This window comes from Epinephelus lanceolatus, chromosome 18 (genome assembly GCF_041903045.1).
Source record: "Epinephelus lanceolatus isolate andai-2023 chromosome 18, ASM4190304v1, whole genome shotgun sequence".
Lineage (NCBI taxonomy): Eukaryota > Metazoa > Chordata > Actinopteri > Perciformes > Serranidae > Epinephelus > Epinephelus lanceolatus.
The window spans coordinates 36,043,419-36,068,945 of record NC_135751.1 but is presented as its reverse complement, the minus strand read 5'-3'; the positions used below and the strand labels follow the sequence as shown (position 1 = coordinate 36,068,945).

The window sequence follows — 25,527 nt, the reverse complement described above, 5'->3', positions numbered from 1 at the left end:
TATATATATATATATATATGAGAGAGAGAGAGAGTGCTGGTAACATGCTGTATGCTGCCTGTCTAAATGAGAGCGGTTAACTCTGTTTGTGACTTCCTGTAACATAATGTCATAACATAGAGTCCCCTGTGTGATCTTGATTAAACTCAAGTTCTTTTAATCGAATGGTTTCACAAACCAGTTTTGGATTGTGGGTTAAATTAAAGCACAGGTGTCGGATCGTAGCTGTCGGCTGCCGACAGTGAAAAGGGATGTGTTATTTCAAGAAAGGTGACTTATTATGTGTATTTTCTTAACTTTTAGTTTTGTACAGATAGTTTTCAGGGACAGAGATGATTTAGAAAAGCAGCAGCCCAACTTTTAGAGTCGTTTTGGACGTTAATGACTCCACGTAGGGGTTATCTGTTCATATAATCAACTGCTCTTTACGAATCATGTTTTACATCCTCATTAAGATCATCACTTTGATGGTTAAACACTGCTCACCAGTGTATCAGATTTACTGCCAAAGATGCCTGATAAAAATACTGAGATGTTGGGAAGTAATAATTACCCATAAAGGAGCTCTTTATGATATTCAGAGCATTAATATAGCAGAAAAAACGATTTGCTATGTAAAGATATAGCAGAGTAATGGCGTCCTGACCAGAGAATGTAGTCACGTCGAGCTTCTCTGTCCTTTGTTGTGGTAGATGGGCTAGCAGCATGTTGGTGCATGTGAGTCCCTGTGAGTGTGTCCCTCTAGCTAATTGCTGGCACTCTGCACTGCACTCTTATGGCAGTTACAGCTGATATCAGGATGGCATTGTCGCTGAAACATAGTGCCCACCCCCCTGTTCCCTCCCAGGCTAACACCGTTAGCTCTGCACTGTTGCTGTTCTTAGAACTGTTTGTTGGCTGCTAGCCTCCAGCTCAGCCGCCTCCATGTTGAGAGCCGTGTGCAGACAACCTCTGAATCATAGATCCACTCTGAATATCATGAAGAGCTCCTTCAAGCTACAGTCAGGTCCATAATTATTTGGACAATGATACAGTTGTCATCATTTTGGCTCTGTACACCACCACAATGGGTTTTAAATGAAACAATGAATACCTGCTTAAAGTGCAGACTCTCAGCTTTCCTTTAAGGCTTTTTTCAAAAATGTAGTATGAACCGTGTAGGAATTACAACCATTTCTTCACACAGTCCCCCGACTTTAAGGGCTCATAAGTATTTGGACAAACTAACATAATCATCAATTAAACAGTCAGTTTTAATACTTGGTTGCAAATCCTTTACAGTCAATGACTGCCTGAAGTGTTGGACACATAGACATCATCAGATGCTGGGTTTCTTCCCTGGTGATGCTCTGCCAGCCCTTTACTGCAGCCGTCTGCACTTCCTGCTTGTGTTTTGGGTGTTTTGCCCTCAGTTTTGGCTTCAGCAAGAGAAACGCATGCTCAGTTGGATTCAGGTCAGATGATATGACTTGGCCATTGCAGAACATTCCACTTCTTTGCCTTAAAAATGTCTTTGGTTGCTTTTGCAGTATGCTTCAGGTCATTGTCCAACTGCACTGTGAAGCATCGTCCAATGAGTTTTGAAACATTTAATTGAATCTGAGCAGATAATGGTGCCCCAAACACTTCAGCTTTCATCCTGCTGCTCTTGTAAGCAAGACAAGACTTCACTAGAATAAATACAGAGGGTTTATCACAAGATGCAAACCATTGGTGAGCTTTAAAAATGGAAGGCCAGATTAGAGTTTGTCAAAAACCATCTAAAAAGCCTGTACAGTTGTGGAACAGCATACTATGGACAGATAAAACAAAGATCAACTACCAGAATGATGGGAAGACAAGAGAAGGAAGAAGGGAAGGAACTGCTCATGATCCAAAGCACACCACCTCATCAGTGAAGCATGGTGGAGGTACTGTTATGTCATGGCCATGTATGGCTGCCAGTGGAACTGGTTCTCTTGTATTTATTGATGATGTGACTGCTGACAAGAGCAGCAGGATGAAAGCTGAAGTGTTTGGGGCTACATTATCTGCTCAGATTCAACCAAATGCTTCAAAACTCATTGGATGATGCTTCACAGTGCAGTTGGACAATGACCTGAAGCATACTGCAAAAGCAACCAAAGACATTTTTAAGGCAAAGAAGTGGAATGTTCTGCAACGGCCAAGTCATATCATCTGAACTGAATCCAATTGAGCATGCGTTTCTCTTGCTGAAGCCAAAACTGAGGGCAAAACACCCAAAACACAAGCAGGAAGTGCAGACGGCTGCAGTAAAGGGCTGGCAGAGCATCACCAGGGAAGAAACCCAGCATCTGATGATGCCTATGTGTCCAACACTTGAGGCAGTCATTGACTGTAAAGGATTTGCAACCAAGTATTAAAACAGTTAAATTGATGATTATGTTAGTTTGTCCAAATACTTATGAGCCCTTAAAGTCGGGGGACTGTGTGAAGAAATGGTTGTAATTCCTACACGGTTCATACTACATTTTTGAAAAAAGCCTTAAATGAAAGCTGAGAGTCTGCACTTTAAGCAGGTATTCATTGTTTCATTTAAAACCCATTGTGGTGGTCTACAGAGCCAAAATGATGACAACTGTATCATTGTCCAAATAATTATGGACCTGACTGTATGTTTGAAAAATCAACCCTGTCAGTATGTGATCTTTCAAATATATGACTATGCATAATTATTTGATTATACACAGGGTTTTATTTCCCACATAATTCACCAGGATCAGTTTATTCTTTAAAAAAATACTGATGAATTTAATCTTTATTTCTCCGTCAGCACATTTAAAACAGCTGCTTGTGAAGCACTTATCGTATACTGTGATGTAAGATAATGCTCTGTCGTTCACTGGTTGAAGCCTCTGAGTTTTAAAAGCGCTACTGTAAAGTGACAAATCAGATGTTTATGAAGGCATGCCTGTTGTGTGATTTTTGTACTCAGATGTGCTCTGTTCGGTCCTCCTGGATGTGTTTGATATCTATTTTACAACCTGCTTTATTTTGTTCAGGTACAGCAGATAAATAATATGAACAGATGTTTTATCACAGTGATGATTCCCCTCACACTCCAGTAACAGCATTAAACTTGACTTTATATAAGCAGATGATTCAAAACGCCCACAGTTTTATTGCTCGGGAGATTAAAGTTATCTTGATATTTACAAAATAACTGGTAAATTAATAAAGATAAAATTGTGAAGTGACTGTTGTGTTTTTCTTTGTGTAATGGAATCAGTGATGAGATCATGTGTTGTCTGTACGGAGTCTTACAGTAGATGCTGCCCTCAAGTGCTCGGTGTGAACTCCAACAGGCTGCGATTCAGTCTGTGGCGAACACCCTCAACATATGTTCACTGACATTTGATTAACATTCATAACTATTTTTCTGTTCTGTTTATACAGTAATGTTTATCTGTTCACTTTAAAACAACAGCCACAACTTTGAAGTATCTACATATATACTTGCATACCTGTATCTACTTAAATGGATTTGAACTCTGTGTACTATATAATTATTTTTCCACACTCAGCTAAATTTAAACTATGCTCGTGATTTTATTATTCAGATCAGAAATCACCTTTTCATTTATTTTTAATGCTGTGTTTGCAGGTAGTATAATACCAAAGTGCAGACTGATGCAAAGTGTCTCATCATGTCATGGAATGGAAGTAAATGTTTCTAAAATAATTCAGTTGCTTATTATAAAGAGTGAATTTCACAAACATGAAGCCAAGCAAACTGGCTCAGACTCCTAATTTTATTATTTTATTGTTGCACTGATATAGCGTGGCACCTTAATTAAAGATGCAGATAACTAAAACAGCTAAAAATTCAAATTAACTTCACTGAACAAATAAATGGATTGAAAACATTTACACAAATACAGAAAAAAGATGATTCAATAGAGGTAAATAGTCTATGACAAAATTAAACAGTTGTAAGTATTAATAGTACTGCAGACAAGGGTTTTGTTAACAATTCATAAAGAAAATTTAATGTAAGAAAACAGAAAATGACAGTTTGGTACATATATATTGGTATCTATGTATATATTTGGCCAATAGTATCATTGAACATCATTTTTACATTTTATCTATTGATTTATATTCAGATCTTTAAAAAGTATGGGAACCAAATAACCTGTCAAGGTAAATACAAAGAAAAATCATTGTATGTTAACAATAACAGAGCTAATAATTTTAGATATCTATATGTAGCTATCTGTAATTATGTATAATAGTACTATTACTGCACTAATAATAATATTTTTATTTTTTATTATTTTTATTTTTATTATTTTTTCTCCGTGTTAAAATATGCTGCTTGGAATTAGTTTTTTTTTTTTTTTTATTTATTATATTTATTTATTGTGAATTGGAGATGTTTAGTAAAGGTTTTTTGTTTTTGTTTTTTAAATGGAAACTTTAAAAATGTGCACTGTCGCTTTAAGTTTTGCGACATGTCGTAAAAACTCACTGTCGTAAATCATCACATGGAGACATCATGGACTGCTTTGACTTGGTTCGCTGCAGATTATCATAGTTTTAGTAGTGACATTAGGCAGACTGTGAGCAGTTATTGATCTGTATTTTAATCCTCGCTGTGTGAAAACAGGAAACCGTTTGTGAGAGTGAGTTTGGCGGCACCTGACAGCTCACTGCGGCTATTTCACCACAGCAGCTCTGTGTGTGTCTGTGTGTTTATGTTCCTGTGTTAGTGAGTACTTGCTCACATTGTCCAGCCTGCATCATGTTCGTGTTGGTAGAGATGGTCGACACTGTCAGGATCCCTCCGTGGGACTTCCATAGACAACTCAACGACGCCATAGCTGAGGAGCTCAACAAGAAGCTGGCCAACAAGGTATAATATGCTCACACTCACCGGCCACTTTATTAGGTACACCTGTTTCAACTGCGTGTTTACGCAAATAGCTAAGCAGCCAATCACGTGGCAGCAACTCAATGCATTCAGGCATGTAGACATGGTGAAGACGAGCTGCTGAAGTTCAAACTGAGCTTTAGAATGAGGAAGAAAGGTGATTTAAGTGACTTTGATGGTGGCATGGTTGTTGGTGCTTTGAGTTGGGTTTACAGAGGATGGTCCCAAAAAAGAGAAAATATCCAGTGAGCCAAAATGCCTTGTTGATGCCAGAGGTCAGAGGAGAATGGTCAGACTGGTTCAGGATGATAGAAAGGCAACAGGAAGTCAAATAAGCACTGGTTCCAACCAAGATGTGCAGAAGACCATCTCTGAAGCAACAACACCTTGTCCAACCTTGAAGCAGATGGGCTACAGCAGCAGAAGACCACACCAGGTGCCACTCCTGTCAGCTAACAACAGGAAACTGAGGCTACAATTCACACGGGTTTTCTCACCAAAACTGGACAATAGAAGATTGGAAAAACCACATTCAGATGGAAGCATGGATCCATCCTGCCTTGTATCAACGCTTCAGGCTGCTGCTGGTGGTGTAATGGTGTGGGGGAGATTTTCTTAGTACCAACTGAGCATGGTTTAAACACCACAGCCTACCTGAGTATTGTTGCTGAGCGTGTCCATCCCTTTATGACCACAGTGTACCCATCTTCTGATGGCTACTTCCAGCAGGATAACGCACCATGTCACAAAGCTCACATCATCTCAAACATGACAATGAGTTCACTGTACTCCAATGGCCTCCACAGTCACCAGATCTCAGTCCAATAGAGCACCTTTGGGACGTGGTGGAACGGGAGATTCTCATCATGGATGTGCAGCCGACAAATCTGCAGCAACTGTGTGATGTCATCATTTCAATATGGACCAAAATCTCTGAGGAATGTTTCCAGCACCTTGTTGAATCTGTGACACCAAGAATTAAGGCAGCTCTGAAGGCAAGGGGGTCCAACCTGGTACTAACAAGGTGTACCTAATAAAGTGGCTGGAGAGTGTATAATTTATAAAAACATTCTCCTTTTCTCAATAAAAGTAGTTTTCTTTTTGTTGCCTATAAAACACCCCCAATAAACCCTAAAGTGCTAAAGAATGAATAATACTAACACAAATGTATCTCCACAGGTGGTCTATAACGTTGGCCTGTGCATCTGTTTGTATGACATCACTAAACTGGAGGACTCCTACATATTCCCAGGGGACGGAGCCTCACACACCAAAGGTATGATGCTCTCTCATCTCCTCTCTGACTCACATCATAACATGTTTTGTGTTTTTATTGCCACTTAAGATTTTAGTCGTGTTGCCAAATATTGCAAACAGATTGTAAATAAGTGGGTAGCTGCCTCGTTTTAATTTGTTTATGATAAATTCGGTCTCACAGTTTCCTTTTAGTGCCCTGCTCAGAGTAAAGTAATAAAGGACATGCTCATATAGAGCCAAAACAGGTTGCTGCTGTTTCTTATATCCAATAATAAAACACTTTCTCAGGCTTGCAGAGTGAAAGAGGTTGGTCTCAGGCACCACAGTGAAACACCCTTAGTGCCACTGTTAGCACTCAGATCTTAAGTCATGAATAACCTGACTCTAACCCCCTGATTGGCTCCCATCTTTCTGTCAGTTCATTTCAGGTACGTTGTTTTTCATCCTTTCCTCGATGAGATCCTGCTCGGCAAGATCAAGTACTGCAGTCAAGAGGGAGTTCATGGTAACGTCTGTGTTTTCACCTCAGCATGTTTGACTTAATCTCCAGAAATGCATTAGCAAATGGATTATTTGTTTCCTCAAAGTCAGAGGTCATGGTTCTCTGCCGGAAAATGATGGATTGCCCCCTCTGAGTTGGGAGAGAGTTACTGCCCCAAGCGAAGGAGATCAAGTATCTCAGGGTATTGTTCATGAGTGAGGGTGGAATGGAGCGTTCGGCGGTTTGGCACAGCTTCTGCAGTGATGCAGGCGCTGTACCGGACCATCTTGGTGAAGAGGGAGCTAAGCTGGAAGGCGAAGCTTTTGATTTACTGGTCCATCTACGTCCCAACCCTCACGTATGGCCATGAGCTCTGGGTAGTGACTAAAAGAATGAGGTCGTGGATACAAGCAGCTGAATGAGTTTCCTCAGGGTGGCTGGGCTCAGCCTTAGAGATAGGGTGAGGAGCTCGGAGTAGAGTCGCTGCTCCTTCACATAGAAAGAGATTTGTTGAGGTAGTATGGGCATCTGATCAGGATCCTCCTGGGCTCCTCCCGTTAGAAGTGTTGGGGCACGTCCCACTGGTGGGAGGCCCTGGGGCAGACCCAGAACATACTGGAGGGATTACATATCTCGTCTGGCCTGGGAACACCTTGGGGTCCCCCAGGAGGAGTTAGAAAGAGTTGCTGGGGAGAGGGACATCTGGGGTGCTTTGCTTGGCCCGCTGGCCCTGCTACCTGGCTTTGGATAAGCAGATGAAAAATCAGTACCGCTAGGATCCAAGAAGTTTTCAGTTATTTGGTTCTCTTTCTTTTCATGTTACACTTTTTCACACCTCTGGTACCAAAGAAGCCATTTACCTCTTGCTGTCTACTCCTCATTTGACTTTCTTTTAATATAATTTATCTTCAGTGTTGGAATCGTAACAAGAACTGGTTTATATAGAAGAAGAAAAAGAAATTAAACTCCACTACAAAGTCTGAATTGTGCTTAGAATTAGAGAACATTATAAACAGTCGACCTGAGGGCTCACATGTGTCTCTGCTCTCACATGTACCGATGTAAACACTGACACTGTAACGTCTGTTTCACAGTGACGATGGGCTTCTTTGACGACATTCTCATTCCACCAGAGTCACTTCAACAGCCTGCAAAGTTGTATCCTTTTTCTAAATGTTCCTGTAGATGTTGGAAAGTGGATTGCATCACATATCATTACGAATGTGACTGTAGCTGCAGCTCCTGATCAGTCCAGCGGTCCTTAGCTGCAGCCTCAGTGATGAAGCAGAGCAAGTCTGGCTGTGGGAATACGAGACGGACGAGGGGGCCCACGACCTCTACATGGACCAAGGAGAGGAGATCCGTTTTCGAGTGACAGATGAAATCTTTGTGGACACATCGCCAACAGGCCCGTCCACCGCTACGGCAGACACAGCAGCACAACCGGGTCAGTCGACGGCGCCGCCAGCAGAGGAGAGCGTGGAGAAGAAAGAGGCACCGTATACTCTCATTGTAAGTGATTTATTCTGGTTGTTATAAACGCTGGTGTGACTGGGCTCTTATACTGGTGTAACACTACCTTTTCTGAGATTACGACTAATTAATTAAAATGTTTATAACCACCCTTGTGCGTCGCTTTACGTCCATCCTGAGCTGTTGCCTTGCTGTTTCAGGGGACCATCTGTGACCCTGGGCTGGGGCTACTGTCATGGTGGAACAGTTAGCACTGCAGAGGAAGAGGAGGACATTTGGTGGTTTCAAACAGATCAACCATCGAGACGAGGGACAGTCGGCTGGAGACGCAGAACCCAGCTGTTTGGGTACAGAAGGCAAGACGCAAAGTCGAGCTGCTCTCTGAACCAAGATGACATCGGTGTGAAGTGACTGATCTACTCTCTGTCACACTGAGACTGTGTTGTAAATACTGCTCTTAACTTACCAGCTTCATGTTTACATGTAAAATTACCCATATATTTAAAAACAGAATGACTCAAAGGACATTTGTGATCATTTGGTATATTTTACCTGAGATTTTGACCTCGAATTCAAAAGAAATCAGTGTTTAAATGATTCATTATTTGTAACAAACTGTCATCACAACTTCAGTGTGATAGTTGGACATATACAAGGCACAAAGCTGACTTAAATGGCTTAAAGTCAACACTGAATAGCATTTTTAGGGATGAATAAATGTGGTGCCGTATGCTGAGACCTTACGATTCAAAAAGGCTAAGTGGTATTTTTGTTGGTAGAAATTAGACCCACAGGACAGCTTATAACACATTTATATCAAGGTGCAAACAGAGGTAACATTACAGCAATAAAATATATTTTTGTCAGTGCGAGGAGAAAGTTTTCAAGCTTATTTGTTATTTCTCCCCCACACATCCTCAGTTTATTAACATCCCTACAGTGTTTTGTATTTCTCTATAGTCTCACAGTAAAAGGACATATCATCAGTGTGAGTGGTTGTGATTTCTCATTTTGTGTGATTAGAGGAAGTATATCAAAACGGATTAGCGAGCAGCTTTTAAATCCTACAGTTTGAAGGGCAGTGAAGGCCACAGTGCTGCTTGTTTACAACACATCTGCGCTGGGCACTCTTAAAGAGACAGTCCAACTCAAAATCAAAAATACTTATTTGCCCTCTTAACCTGCAGTCTTATTTATCAGTCTAGATTGTTTTGGTGTGAGTTGCTGAGTGTTGAAGATATCGGCCGTAGAGATGTCTGCCTTCTCTCCAATATAATGCAAGTGGATGGCACACGCTTGTGCTCAGAGCGCCAACAAAACGCATTTGAAAAACTCAACAGCAATGTCTCTTTCCAGAAATCATGACCTGGTTACTCAAGATAATCCACAGACCTTGTTGTGAGCAGTTTCATGTAAGAACTATTTTCTTTCTACCGAACTACACCTGCCAACCATATCACTGCGCACAAGAAAGTGTGCATCTACTCATGGATGAGAGGCTCGTGCTCTTAAAGATTAATGGCGTCCTCCTCGGCTGAGCTGTAATGTTAGCTGGGTCAGCGGTGCAAGGTGAGCTAGCAATAGCTGCACGCTTCCTTCTGAGCAGTGATACGGTTGGTGGGTGTAGTTTGGTACAAAGAGAATAGTCCCTACATGAAACTGCTCACATCAAGGTCTGTGGATTAGCTTGAGCAACCGGGTCATGATTTCCACCCCAGTCTCCTTCTAATACTTGTTGGCGTCAAACACCGACGCACGGAGGCAACCATTAGGGGCGGTGTGAGACAATGTTGAAGGCGGCATTTGTTAATGCTCTGAGCAGCTACCATAGTAAAAAGAATGAGAAAGTCCACAAACAAACTCTGCAGTTTCATCTGAAAGCCTGCTTTTCACGTCCAGTATGAAACCAAAAGTCAGTGGAGTTGTTTTAATATTGATGAAGTGTGCTATTATGTTTAGCATGCTATGTTAGTGATGTGTCATGTGATGTTACATTATGTTTTTTTCTCCATCATGTTGTTTTCTAAACCTAACCACGTGCATTTGTTGCCTAAACCGAAGGAAGTAAACCTAAAAATGATTTTTTTTTTTTTTTTTTTTTTTTTTGTTACCTACGTTCTAAGTTTATTTTGAAGAAGACTGTTTAAATTTGTAGAGCAGAAACTGTACATTTGAAAATGGAAGTTTAATTTGAAAAGAGATGGTGCATGCAACAAGCCGAAATTGACACGCTGTCCCTGAACGTCCAACACCGACGCAGGAAGGGTAACTAGCATGTCTATTTTGATGTGACGGGCCACTGACCAAGCGTCGGTATTTGATGAGTTGAGACAAGCCCCCGGCCATTTCTATTAAAGTAGCACATGAAGCCAAAAAAGCTCTGTTTTTGCTGTATAAATTACCCGAATCTTCCACGTTGTGGGGCCCATACAGGAAGCGCACTAGAGACTTACAGTGGTCGAGCACGGCCAAGTGCAGCCAAATGGCTAATTCCTGGTTTATCACTCTGCTAACTTGAATAGTTTAATCATGTAGACTCTCGAAATGACTCTCCAGAAAGTGAAATGTACCACTCTGCAGGGGTTGTGACGCCCAAAAAGTGTATCCACTGATTTACAGATGTCACTTTCACAATATGAGTCTATGAGGAAAAGTCTTTTTGGGCCCAGTGGCATCACTTGACGGACCTATGGTGTGATTCCACTTTTGGCCACCATGTTAAACTGGCTCCAAAACCCAGGGCTGTTCCTGGAGGCTTGGTTGGGGTGAGAATGTGTTGCGATTTCAGGAAAGAGACATCGCTGTTAAGTTATCTTAATGTGTTTTTTTTAAATGCTTTGAGTACCACAAGCTGCAACCTGGTCTTGCTCAGAAGTCCTAAAACGCGGCGCTCGGGCAGGGACTTGCGGCGTCAGATACCGAGAAAAACAGTCGTCCTTTAACGTTGGCATGATAAGCTGCTGCCCGGCGGCGTCAGGGGGAAACACAATGTCCAAGTTGGGCGGATGGGTCCAACAAACACCGACTTTCACCCAGGAGAGCAGTGCTCGCTTCCTGTAAAATTATAAAGCCAAACCCTGTTCTTTTTTCTTGAACCCAACAATATCAATTCGTAGTGTTGTACTTAAAGAAGCTGTATGGTAACAATAAATTTCCTGTGAGAACTGAAGTGTATTTTGAAAGAAGACAATGCATGTAACAGGCAGAACTTGACACGGTGTCCCAGAACGTCAACAACCAATGCACCCGTGGTACGTTGCACGTCGTATCTGGATGTGGAGAGTCAAACATCGATACGTGACAAGGCCAGTGCCATCCAGCTCCATTGTATTAAAGAGAAGGCAGACATCTCCAACACTTAGCAGCTCACACCAAACCACTCCAGACTGATTAACAGCACTTCAGATAAGAGGAAAAATACTGTTGTGTCTTGTATGAACTGTGCCTTTAATGTTAGTTTCTATTAGTTTAGCAACTCTGACACACTTCTGTGTAATTATTAGAAATGCAGTGGGGTGTGTGTCATGTGACAACTCCATGGTCAGTCCGTGTCTGTCTCAGTTGTGTGTTGTGAAACTGGGTCAGACTGTGAAGAGTGTTTATTGACAAAAGGAGGTGGTGTGCATGTGACCCTGCTTCACAAACACTGCCTGCAGGAAGTGTATTCACCATGCACATATATTCATAACCACAGACACAGTGGAGCTAAATGAGCGCTCTCTGACCTCATCACAGGCATTAAAACCTTTTCTGGTGGTTTTAAGTGACATATGTGAAAATGTAAAATCAATCACACATCCTTAATAACAGATCAGCACGAGAGCAGCTGCAGTATGGTTAACATCATCAGTACCTCTCAACACTGAGCTCACTGTGCCCCAACAGATGACACACACGACAAGGAATGAAGAGTCATTTTCTGCGTGCACACACACACACACGCACACAGTCGCATCACGCCATCGGAATCTCCGCCAGCTGCGCAGACTCAGCAGCCCCTCGCGTCGTCACATCAGGGTTTTCCGTCGGACTGCACGGATTTAGTCGACTTATTTATTTAACAAGTCGTTATATAATACACACCGAGTCAAGGCAGACTCACACACACGCGCTGATCGTCCTCGACCCACCGGAGCAGAGCAGCCGATGCAGTAAGTAACATTTCTGTGGCTATATGTGCATGTTGAGGTGGCTGCAGGGGGGAGTGTGTCAGGGTGGCTTTGTTTTGGGGTCGGGACATTGTATTCTTTGCATGCTGGACAGGAAACCCGTCAAATAAATCAGATAGATTTTATTTTAGATGATGTGTTCATCTGTGGTTGTGCTGAGGATGGACTGGTGGAACATGTCCTCAATATCTGACCGCGTCCTGCTCTCTGTGACGGACCTCTCACCCTGCTTTTGTCCAAGTTATCCTGCATGAATGCTTTGAGAAATTGCAGATATTATTAAGGCGCTAAATCCGGTATTAATTTGGTTGTTTGCTAGAATAAAACAAGGGGAGAAGCAAATATATAAAATGTGGTTTCATGGTTTTCTGAGGAAAGTGAATTCAACTAACTCCACACACACATTTCACTGACACACTGACTTTTCATGATCATCACGGGACAGAGGAGAGATTTGTGGAGCCGTGACCCTCTTAAGTCTGTTGCTTCTTTTCTGCACATCCAGATGTTCTCCTGCTGCTGCTGCTGCTGGTGCTGGTGTGTGTGTGTGTGTGTGAGAGAGAGAGTGTGTGTGTGTGTCAACTGAATGTTTGGATCCATCTCCACTGAAGCAGTTTCTCATATTGTGAGCTTCATCTCTTAGTGTGTCCGGACCCTGTGTAATATTACGCCTGTAGTACTCCTGTTTGGATGCAATTGATCGTTTGGGAATGGGGGCGCTGACGTCAGGAAACGCACCACTGGACTGGAGGCGGCGTTCTGCAGCTGCTCTGACGTCACGCCGCGTGCGGAGCTCCTGCATCATCACAGGCGAGAGGATGGTGTGTGCGTGGGCGTGAAAAACATGTAAAGCCTGCCTATATGGGTTTGTGGGGTGTATCAACCCTTGAGTACTGACCGGAGATCAGTCATCTGCCGCGTCATATCCGGTGCAATATTAAGGTTATGGCTTTGATTTATTATGGGATGTGTGTGCAGTTTTTGGTGTAGGACGTCAAGTAATATTCTTGGTGTGTATGTTCTGGTATATTATGGATATCTGCAGAGTTACATGCACAACCCTATTCCTAAAGGTGTGTGCTCAAACACCCTACTACAAATTTCTCCTTAGAGACACAATAAAGGCTTATCTTATCTTATATTTGATCTTATCTTATCTCCTGACCTTGAAATATCACTGTGGGGATCACAGATTACAAGGTATTAAAGGGCAAGGTCACCTGCCTCGACAGGATATGAAGCGGATTTTAGTATTAGTGAACGATGCACTCTATAGATAGACAGAGATGAATAATTTAGGCACACTCTAACTCTGACATGTATTGAATGCACACTGTACAATGATAACGCCCTGTGATACACTAAGAGATAGGAATGCAAGTCAAGTAGATATGAAAATTGAATCTCCACGTTTATTAATATTCTTGGAAGCAGAGATAACCCCTAATGATCACGGGGGTTTCAGAGGACTTTAGATAGTTTCCAAATGAGCCAAAGGGAAACTGACAAAGGGAAAGGTGCAGGTGAGAAAAAGAAAATTAGTGTTTCTACATGTCATGAAACTTGGGGCTGGATTTAAAGGGGCAGTCTACAAGATTTCCATCCCAAGGTCAGCTTGTTATCTAAAGTGGGGCTTGAAGACTTCATGTTTCTAACAGGAACCCTGTGTTACACACTGGAGATGTGGAGTTTATTAGGAGGGTCTCATGGAAACCATAGACTGTGTAAATGATGGATGTAGTCATTGTGACGTCACCCATTGTTTTGTGGACTCCAGTGTAGAAGCTTTGAGTTTGCAGTGATTAGCACTGGGTTCGAATCCACCAGCCAGCCAGGGCCCTTCTGTGTGGAGTTTGCATGTTCTCCCTGTGTCAGCGTGGGTTTCCTCCAGGTACTCCAGCTTCCTCCCACAGTCCAAAGACATGCAGGTTAATTGGTGACTCTAAATTGTCCGTAGGTGTGAATGTGAGTGTGAATGGTTGTCTGTCTCTATGTGTCAGCCCTGTGATAGTCTGGCAACCTGTCCCGGGTGTACCCACCTCTGGCAATGTCAGCTGGGATAGGCTCCAGCACACAGAAAATGAATGAATGAAAATATTTGGCCATCACCATCTTGGATTTTTGGAACCAGAAGTGACCATATCTGGATAAGAGTGTGGAGATAATCCTAAGGCGGCTAAATCAGTCATCACAGTGCATTATAGCAATGGTTACCTGTGATAACACTGATGCTAATGCAGATTTTTTTATTGTGAAAAACAGGCTTCGATTTAATTTGATTTGATTCAATTCAGTTTTCAGTTTTATTTATAAAGCCCAATATCACAAATCACAATTTGCCTCAGAGGGCTTTACATCATACAACATCCCTCTGTCCTTTGGACCCTCACAGCGGATAAGGAAAAACTCCCCAAAAAAACCCCTTTAATAGGGAAAACCAATGAAACCATTGAAGCAAAATGTAGACCTCTTACTAGAGAAACTGAACATCTGACTCCATAAAGAGTCTTTTAGTTTAACCAAACTCTGAACAAAACCAAGACCCCAACCTCAATATTACAATTGATTTTCTTGAACTGAAAACACACTGAAATAGTTACAGTTATAGCTACACCTATACTCTGTGAATTTAGGGTCACGTCTTAGTTACCTAACCAACGCTGTAGCCGTAGTTACTTGTAGAGAAAACTCCTGTGCACAGTCTAACTTGCAAAAATAATTATTTTAATGCTGCAGCGTTTCAGTAAACTAAACCTTTATCAGGAAAACCTGATGAAACCCGATGACTTTTCTCTTCAAGTTGTGTTCTGCTCGTCCCTCTCCGACGCACCTGTTTGGACATAGATGTACGAAGTATTCCTTTGTTGTGAGCCGTAGTGACTTGTCAACGGACAGCACTGTCATTCAAACTATGCCTAACTTTAAGCATTGATAACATTTAGACAGGTGAGTTCTGCCACTGTCGATTTGCTATGAACAGGAAATTAGCTATAAAGACCAAAACTGTCTTTTGTACCAGGCTGTTTATTTCTGCTGTAAAGCTGAACATTAAACATGGAGCTTTATGAGGACTGACTCACGTTTGGAGCCAGCCTCAAGTGGCCATTAGAGGAACTGCAGTTTTTGGCACTTTCACATTGTTCAGCCCTGGAGGTTGTTAATTGATGGAAACACACAGCTAAGTTGCATTATAGGAATTGTAGCAACACTTTTGAAACCCATATGCACTAATAGTCAGGATATCTTGGCCTCTGCTACATTCATTTTCATCATTCTTGTTAAATTTTCTCCAACTTTAGGATACGCACTACTACATCACTGCAGTACTCTTTAACGTTAAAGGGGACCTGACTAAGGAGGCATCACATCAATATCTGTTTTCCTTTTGGAAAGATTTTTATCTAATAACACAGCCTAAGGGTAGAACAGTATATTCCTGAACAAAAGGAAGACATTTCTAACCTCACAGGCCCTTTGTTTGTGTGTTGTTTCTGACTTGAACAGGCTTATGACCCCTCCCATCCCTCGTTTCCCCTCATCAGGTCTAAAGCCACATGACAACTCTCTCATCTTCCTCCATCCCTCTCCTCACAGCCTGTCCTCCTGATAGACTTGAAGTGACAACGCTGACCTGGATAACTGCTGAGCCTGTGTCCCACACTAAGGCAGGCCTCTCCAAGCAGACGGACTTACAGATACTGCAGCGGACACACAACTGCGTCAGCAGCCCATCAGCAGCCCATCAGCAGCCTGCGGCTCGAGGTGTAGCAGCAGCATCCAACACTGCATCCACACCATCCTCCCTCGTCCTCATCACTGCTAACATGGCAGACCCCAGCCTCACGTCACCCTCCAGGACCCCGCTGCGCTCCCCCAACAACTCCCTCACCCTCTCCTTCCCTTTCGTGAGGGAGGGGAGCCAGGTATGGGAGGAAGGGAGGGAGCACCCGCTGCCTCGGGATTTGCCCAGCCCGCTGATAACCAAACGCAACCGCACCTACTCAGCGTGAGTATGATGAGTTCATTTATCACTTAGAGCGTGGTGGAAAGCAGACATTTACTGAAATACAATAACACACACAGGAATTAGATTTTCCATTTTATTCTACTTTAAAACTTCACTGCATCTTATCACATAAGTTAATTTTAAAGGGACGGTTCACCTCAAAATAAAAAAGCATGGTTTTCCTCTTACCTGTAGTGCTATTTATCAGTCTAGATTGTTTTAATGTGAGTTGCTGAGTGTTGGAGATATCGGCCATAGAAACGTCTGCCTTCTCTCCAATATAATGGAACTACTACCAAACTGCCACTCCACTTTAAGCCCACCTAGCACCACTGAGCTAGCTGACATTATAGCGTAGCTGATGAGGACACCATTAATCTACATGAGTAGATGCACATTTCCTTCTGCACACTGATACAGAAAGAAAATAGTTCCTACATGAAACTGCTCACAACAAGGTCTGTGGATTATCTTGAGCAACCAGGTCATGATTTCTGGAAAGAGGCATTGCTGTTGAGTTTTCCAAATGTATTTTTTTGGCGCTCTGAGCACCACAAGCTGAGTGCCATCGAGTTCCATTATATTGGAGAGAACCAAGTGATGGCAGCTGCTTTGGCCCGATTTTGGGGCGTCATTCATGCTGAGTCTCAGCCGAGTCAGGTGACCGGACGTGGCCCGACTTATTTGTTCTGGTGTGCCGAGTTTGGGCCGAAGCTGGGCCAGGTAATTTTGGATAATGGCCCAGTGATGGCAGTGTTGACAGCTGGAATCGGGCCAGCTGCTTTGGCCTGATTCTTGGGTGTCATTCATGCCGAGTCTGCTGAGTCCAGTGGCCCGGCCAGTTTCATCCAGCAGGCCAAGTTTGGGCTGATTCTAGGTCATTTTGGCCACCTGGTAAGGCAGACACCTCTACGTCTGATATTTCCAGCACTCAGCAACTCACATCAAAACAATCTAGATTAATAAACAGAACGACAGGTAAGAGGAAAAATACTTTAATGTACAGTATACTTTATATACAACTTATAAACTCTATAAAGAATGCCTCTTTAGAAAGTGGTCCCCATACACCTGTGAGTTGCAGTCACTTTGCTGCTGAAGTTTTTAGAAACACAACTTAAAAAACAGGATGCACTGTTAAGGTTCAACTACCCAAGTGTATGTAAAGATACTTAAAATGCATCGGCAATAATAATCCATTAATGTAATATAAGATTATGTAAAACTGACAGGAGCCATTTCCTGCACAGTGAGTACTTCTGCTTTTGATGCTTGAAGTACATGACATGTCTGTGGATTTTCTCAAGTTAAACTCTGAAGATCTTTTACTTGCAAGGGAGTATTTTTAAATTGCGGTATTGCCACTTACATAAAGGATCTGATTATTTCCACCTCTGCATCTTGTCATTATCCATCCTGAAGTAATGATTAATTAATCATTAGTCACTTTCCAAGCTGACAGAGATACAGATTCCAGCTTTGCTGATGTTAAATAAATCTGACAGGTTGCTGTGTCGTGACTGGTTTGCGTACTGTGATTGAAGAGAGGTTAAATACCGCACTGTTTACACAGATCACACAAATTATTGTTGATCTCTTCTGCTGCTGTGTTGCGACATTATGAGGCAGTGTGTAGGAGTCGATTGTTCCTTCTTAACCTACTTTATGAGTCCTCCTTTCTGTCCTCACACTTCTCCATTTGTGTGTGGGCTTGATCCATGAATTGTGTCACATAGAAGTAAAATTATATTCTTCTAAAACTGCTACTTCTTTTTTACTGACACAATAACGACACTAAATTGTACTGAGATGAGTCATTTTATGCGTAATTTAAAAATGTTGTTTCCCTCTCTCTGGCTGCAGTACGGTGCGTGCTCACTCAGGTCCAGTGTTTAAGGGTGTTTGTAAGAACTTCTCCAGGTCACAAGGTCACGGCTTCATCCGACCCTCCCACGGCGGCGACGACATCTTCGTTCACATCTCAGAGTGAGTGACAATAACGCTGAACAGAATCTTTAAGGACAAACAGATTTCACACATTAGCTGAATCACGCATAGCAACACAAACTTACTGCAGCGTCAGCTCACAGGACTGTGAGAACTCAGTACAAAACACTGGTTACGTTTGTACTTTTTTCAAAGGGAGAGCTATTTTTTCCGCCCCTCCTGGGACTCTGTGACACCTGCAATAAGTGGACACGCACAGAGAGTACAGCAATCTGTGCTGGGTTTATTCTTTTTATTCAGGACAAGCAGCATTGCGTCTCAAATGTTACCACAACCTCAGCAAAAGCACATTTTTGAAATTCCTCCCTGCAGATTATGCAGCAGGATCCTGTTATATTACAGCCAAACAGCTGCATCGTGGGTCTGAAAGTACGATGTTATCTTGGCTCAGATTCCCTCACTACTGAGCTGCAGCAGATGTCTGTATTTTATAATAATGTGTGAGTGTGTACAAGCACACTCAGTGGAGTGATCTATCCATTTAAAAGACATTTCAGCTTTTTGAGAAATACACTTTTTATTTGCTGAAATCAGATAGTTAGTAACCACTCTAAAATCTATGTGTTAAGTGTGAAGCTGGACCTCAACATTGGCTTAGAGACTAGAAGAAAGATGAAACATTGTGCCTAAACCTGCAGACCTTAACCACAACTTTGTCAAACCATAAAACACCAGGACAAGAATATTTTGCTGTGGCTTGTGAGAGTTTCATAAATCTAGCAATGACCCAAGTTTGCAAAATCTAAGTGTCAAAAAAAGTGTTGTTGAAACTGTTACATGGGCTGTTTCTGGCTTTGTGATGGCACATCCTGTGTTTACACTTTCTCTGTAACACTATTTAACAAGTCAGCATGAAGCATTTTTACTCATACTTCATCGCCCTCTCTTTTTTCAGCATCGAGGGGGAGTATGTCCCGGTCGAGGGCGACGAGGTCACGTACAAAGTGAGCCGGGTCCCGCCCAAGAACCTGAAGGTGCAGGCGGTGGAGGTGAAGCTCATACACCTCAACCCAGGGACGAAACACGAGACCTGGTCGGGCCAGGTCATCAGCACATAGGCCTGAACTCTGGGGGCCTGGTGGGTCGTGTTGGGCAGGGCTGGGTGGGTGATGGTGGACCTCTCGTGGGACTGATAACTTTGTGCTCAAATCCTTAGTTAAAGAAAAAAGTTTTACCTGCACAGCAAAGAGTCCAGAGTTAATAATAACTCGTGTGTAGCTGGTGTCCACTCAAAGCTGTCTGCTACACTGACGAATTTGCTGTGTATGTAAAACTGATCATTTATTCACTGTTAGGAAAAAGTTTTCTTTATTTATATTTTTGCCATGATAGCAGGAATAAAAGTCAGATTTGAGATGGGAGGGTAAAGTGACCAGCGTAGCATCAAACTTTTAAATCTGAAAGAGCTTGTTGGCTTCATTTTCCACAGAGTTCAACTGTATGCAAATTATGAAACACTGGGAAAATATACTGCAGACATAACTGTGGTGCAGATCTGCAAACTGAGGCATGACAGCTGAGGTATGTGCAAGGAAGACAGCGATGTGGGACAAAAGGCTGAATTGAGTTTTACTTCCCTTCTTTGCAGCTGTTATGCACTTGTTTACTTCACCGAAGTTTCCAGGATCACATGTTGGGTGCAAGTGTGGGTCAGTCAGATGACTTGTTATTACAGCCCACACTGTTTCTACATCAAGTGCAGACTTTGGAACGACAAGAGGAAACTTTGAATTTGAGATAATGGACGTAAAAGCAAGTGGTTTAGAGAGTAGAAGCTGAAGAGATTTAAAGGTGCAGTATGTAGATTTAGGGGGATGTATTGGCAGAAGTGGATTATAATATAATAAGTGTGTTTGCTTTATCTGAAAATAAGATTTTTGCGTTTATGTTGCCTCAAAATTAATATCTACATAGGAAGCGAGTCCTCCTCATGGACGCATAAAGAGAGCTGTATACAGCGTTGGAGGTGGGACCCTGCTCATATGAAAGTTCCAAGTAGTGCATAAAACCAAAATAACTGCCTTGTATAAAATTACCTGGATGATCACCGCAGCTTCTGCATCATTGGGCCCACAGATCAAGTACAGTAGGGTAAAGTTGGTGTTTGTTGGAGTGTTCTTGTCCTGCCATGTTTCCCCTCCGATGCCACTGTTCACGGTTAAACAGTTGAACTAGAACGACATAGCCACATGTCATGCCGACGTTAAAGGATGCCTTTTTTGTCAGTGTCTGGCGCCACAAGTCACTGTCCAAGCACCGGATTTTGACGACTTCGGAGTGAGACCAGGTTGTATAACCGGGCCTGCCGTCAGGTGGTGTCAAAGGGTACAGATGACTCCAGCCCATGACCCATCATGATTTAACACCTTGCATTAATTTCCTTAATCAATGTTTGATTTTACTTTTTTTCTAATCATTCATTGGAGGGCATTGTTTTGGCCCAGGACACACGTGACTACCTCTGCTTTTCAAAATAAGACGACAAGGTCTTAACAGTAGATACAAGTACAAGTAGATAAAAAATACTGGTGGAAATACGTTTAATCGGATTATATTTGCAGGAAGTATAAAAATTGGGTCTGAACGAGGGGCCCACTTTAAAAAATGTTGTCCCCCTGTATTTCCTAACAGCTGGCCTGGTTGTAACACTCAAAAAAATGTATCCACTGATTTACAGACGTCTCTTTCACAACATTTATGTATGTAAAGAAGTCTATCTGGGCTCAATGGCATCATGTGACGAACTCAGAAGTTGTAACTCCACAGTTTAGCCACTACGAAAATTGGCTTCAGAGCTTGGCGCACCTCCTGGGGGGCCTGGTCTTTGTCCATAGAGCCTGCCATGTTGAATCACCATTTTTCTGCAGTAGCCAAGACCGGACAAACATATCACTGGCTCTAAAAAGGGCCATTCCCTTTTTTGCGTTTTGGCTTGAGCTACTTTAGTTAGCAGCCCCTCCGCGCTGAGTCGTACAGCGTAAAACATATCCTGCTTTCTAAGTGTTTTTACCGATTTAAATCACAAGTCCATTTGTTTCAGAGAGGCAGAGACCTCTGTGGATAATTCAGCTAATGGTAAAAACCTCGTCTGGATCTTAAGTTAGAGAGGAAAAAGGTGAGCACACATTAGCAGGTGCTGGGCTAGCGGCCTCTCTGCAACCAGCCAAACAGCGTTAGGGTGACACTGATTTGTAAACTGCTTTATTTAGTGTTTTTACCAGTTTTAATCACCTGGACCATTTGTTTTAGAGAGGAGGACACCTTTGTGGATAATTTGGCTTTCAGTTAAAACCTCCTGAACAAAGAACACTGAAAGAATTCAAACTGGGAGTTCAGGCAAGTTTCAGCTGGTTGTAATCTTTAATCCTCACCACTAGATGCCACTAAATTCTACACACTGCTCCTTTAAATTATTGTGTTATTGAGTGAAAGACAGTTGAAATGGCAGGTTGACATCGTCAGGATGTCTCATAACCTCCTTTTTGGGTTTCAGGTCTCCAGTTTAGAAGCATGAACTTAAAGGGGAAGTTTTGTTATGAGAGTAAGAGTGAGAGTAAGTTGGAAGTTTGTTTTGTCTTAAACAAAAAGAGCATGAAGGAGGATTAAAAAAGGCAGATCACATTAAACCAAGCATGGATATTTCAAAAAATATGAAAAAAAAAAAATTACTGTGAAAGGCGAGTATTTTCCTGACAAATGCATTTTCTCAGTTGTAACGTCTTGTTTGTGGTTATTTATTTTAATTATTTATTTGATGATTGAATCAGATTTGTGTGTCCTCAGATTGCAAGCTCTATATTTGATGAATACAGTCAAAAGTTGCACTTATAAAAATTTGAACTTCCACTATGAAAACTGCCAGAAAAAAAAAAACAAACTGCTCCAGACATCACTGTCAGGTTTTCTCAGCTTGAAAATTCCTGTTTTGTCCGGAGCCACAAATCGCTGATAAAGAAATGTGTTTGTAAATCTTTTTCTATTATCAGAAAAAACATCTCTGTATCTCTGTGTGATTTATTAAGTGTAGTCAGTGTGAAGGTGACCTCCATGACTTCATAGTTGGTGCCAAAAGAGATCATTGTCACATAAATGTTTGTAGGTATATCAGGTTCTGTTCATGTACTGTACTGTATGTCATTTTCTATTATATATCTGTTTCATGGATTCTCTATGCATCTTGTCTATCTGTCAGTGTCACTGCTTGAATATGTTCACCATTAAATTTGGTTTGTTTCTGTCACATCAACGTGAACAAGCCACTGTGGTGGTGATCCTCATGATTTCTTCTACAGAGCCTTGAAAGAACATTAAAGCATTTTATGATTCACACGTTGGATGGAAGCTGTGTTTCTTTAGTTGTGTGTGGGAGTGAGACGGGAGGAGGAAGAGGAAGAGTGCATGAACTTTGGTCAACATTTGGTCAGAGAAACACGGAGTTGTTTTTTACAACAGCCACCTCGTCCTGTCAAAGTGTCCCCAGCCTGATGATCGCACTGAATTGCCAATTTATTTCACATCATTCAATGTGCTTATACTGTTAAGGGTCACAGGAGGCAGGGTTCACCCCGGACAGGTCACCAGACTATCACAGGGCTGACACATAGAGACAGACAACCATTCACACTCAAAATCACACCTACAACGACAATTTAGAGTCACCAATTAACCTGCATGTCTTTGGACTGTGGGAGGAAGCTGGAGCACCTGGAGGAAACCCACGCTGACACAGGGAGAACATGCAAACTCCACACAGAAGACTTCCCCATTCCGGTGTTCAAACCAGGAACCCTCTTGTTGTGAGGTGACAATGCTAACTACTGTGGTGAGGAGAAGGATAACGAGACACAGGTGAGGCTAATCAGGGCGGGGCCGACATCAGACACAGGTGAAGGCATCAAAAGGGAGGGAAAACACGGGGGCAGGAAGTGAAGTGATAAGATAAATTAAGATGAGATTAAGATAGACAGGATCGGAAATACTTTACTGATCCTCAGGGTGAAATTATGACACATTGCAGTTGGTCTTATACTGAATATAATCATAGGGAAATTAAAAGAAAATAAAATGGAAAAAAGGTATAAAAATGTGAATGGTTTCTCCGGGTTCTCCAACTTCCTCCCACAGTCCAAAGACATGCAGGGTAGGTTAATCAGTGACTCTAAATTGTCTTCAGGTGTGACTGTGAGCCTTAGAGGCCGTTTACACGTTGCCGGCTATTTTCATAAACGGACATTTCACCGTCTCCGTTTTCAAAAAATTCTTCGTTTACACTTACCTGTGTATATATACACAAGAGCATGCCAAACCTGTAGGTGGCAGTGTAACGAGAAGCTCAAGCCTTCCATGTATCCATTGTCACCATAGCAACATAGGTCGCACTCATGGGTCGCACTTTTGACACAGGCGCAAGTTCTGGCACATACTGTGACGTCGGCTGCCTATAACTCCGTCTATCTCCGTTTATCTCAGTTTACATGCAAACGCGCAACCGGACTTTTCCCAAATCTCCACTCTGGCCGGAGTTTTTAGAAAGACTCGTTTTCAGAGGAGAAATCTCAGTTTGCGTGTAAACGAAGGGCACAAACGAAGGAAGATGTCTCCGTTTATCAAAATCACCGTGTACGTGTAAACGGCCTCTGAATGCTTGTCGGGCGACCTGTCCAGGTTGTACCCCGCCTCTCGCCCAGTGTCAGCTGGGCTAGACTCCAGACTTCCTGCAACCCTGTACCAGGATAAACAGTTACAGAAATGAATGAAAGGCAAGAATAGAATAATCAAATGTTGTCTTGTGTAAATGAATTTTTGCACAGCATATTGCACAGCTAAATTATTGATGGTTAGTGATAATTATATGGTTGAAAGCCTGCCAAAACTTAATGTCAAGCAGTGCTGAACACCATATAAGGAGATATAAGGATTGTAAAGGGGAATCAATGACCAATGTGTTGACACTTTGTGCCACAAGTTGGCTTGTATTTCACCTTCAAAGCATCAGGTCAGGTAGGATTTTAAAGTTTCTGGCGACTCCCAGTGGTAAAATTAAAAAAGACACTGAGGCAGACAAATGTTGTCAAGAACCTGCAGCCTTCCTGATGAGAAAGTGCTGAGTGCTTGATATCGTGATATGTAAAAGAGCACTTCTGAGGTCACAGCTCAGTTTGGTCCAACAGGATAAAAAACAACACTGGAGAGCTGAGGTCAGTGGCATGATATCAAAAAGTTTTATTACAATGGAGTGACACAAAATACATTTTTTCCCATAAATGACTGTAAAACGACAAGACCAGTCTTTTAATTGGTTAGTGTCAGTGATGCATTAAAAGCTCATTTTCTGCAGAGCGTAAAAGTCTCGTCTACATGATCCTGCTGAGGTTAAAGGAGTGTTTACAGTCAAACACATATCTCCAGCTGATGCATCTGATCAAAGCCTCATATTTACAATAATAATCCATCATGGAGGCATTATTTGTCTCACCCATGACACAAGGACAGAGCATTAACTTGGACAGCGTCAGTATTTTTTTTTAAAAGTTACTTTAAGCAGCTGTTGAAAGCAGCATGAATCTGAAAAACGTTAGCAACAGGAAGCCAAGCAGTAAGCATCGATACATATAATCACCCAGCGCGCAGGCCATGATACAGCTCGTAAAAATATTTTACATAAAACGCTGTCACATTGACTGACAAATGTTCGTAGAGTGACTCGGTTACAGTAGCTTAATTCACTGGTAAAGATGAATTCATTGAGTCAGTAATGTTCACTTTTTAAGAGAAGTCTTCACTTTGATGCATTTATAGAACCAAGAGACACACAACAAGCAACACGAGCAAATTTCTTCCATTTCCAGCAGCTTTGTGAGGTTCAAACAGACATTTGGTGTTTAAGGGCTCACATGAGAGTTGGGTCGATTTCAGGTTTTGCCGGTCTGGTTCGGTGTAAAAGCTGAAACTGGTTTAAGTTTATGCAAACCATCTGAACCAGCTGTATTTGTCATTATGACAAGTACTGCCAAATTAAAAAGTAGTCTACACCAGCAACAATGTGATAAACATAATATTATGTTTTTTTAATAACAGATTAATGGAGCCACTACTGTCTGACAGGACACTAGTGGAAGGGCGGACATGCTACACCTCATTGCCCTCCATCATCCTCCTCCTCATGAGCCTCCCCCAAGGGTGCTGTACCATGTGTCATGTCTCACCACATCTCCTCTCTCCCCTCTATCTCTCTTTTGAG

General features: G+C 42.1%; 2 protein-coding genes across 2 annotated transcripts; both read left to right on the top strand.

The window, feature by feature from the left end:
• Positions 1–4,496: 4,496 nt before the first annotated feature.
• polr3h (polymerase (RNA) III (DNA directed) polypeptide H) lies at positions 4,497–9,097 on the top strand. Its single transcript, XM_033644197.2, has 6 exons — positions 4,497–4,876; positions 6,074–6,170; positions 6,570–6,656; positions 7,727–7,790; positions 7,910–8,144; positions 8,306–9,097. The coding sequence occupies exons 1-6, from the start codon at positions 4,766–4,768 to the stop codon at positions 8,354–8,356; spliced, it is 645 nt and encodes a 214-aa protein (XP_033500088.1). The 5' UTR covers positions 4,497–4,765; the 3' UTR covers positions 8,357–9,097.
• Positions 9,098–11,994: 2,897 nt separating this feature from the next.
• Positions 11,995–21,961, top strand: csdc2b (cold shock domain containing C2, RNA binding b). Its single transcript, XM_033645475.2, has 4 exons — positions 11,995–12,256; positions 15,869–16,280; positions 18,144–18,266; positions 19,183–21,961. Exons 1-4 carry the CDS (start codon positions 12,010–12,012, stop codon positions 19,343–19,345), a joined length of 945 nt encoding a protein of 314 aa, XP_033501366.2. The 5' UTR covers positions 11,995–12,009; the 3' UTR covers positions 19,346–21,961.
• Positions 21,962–25,527: the final 3,566 nt, after the last annotated feature.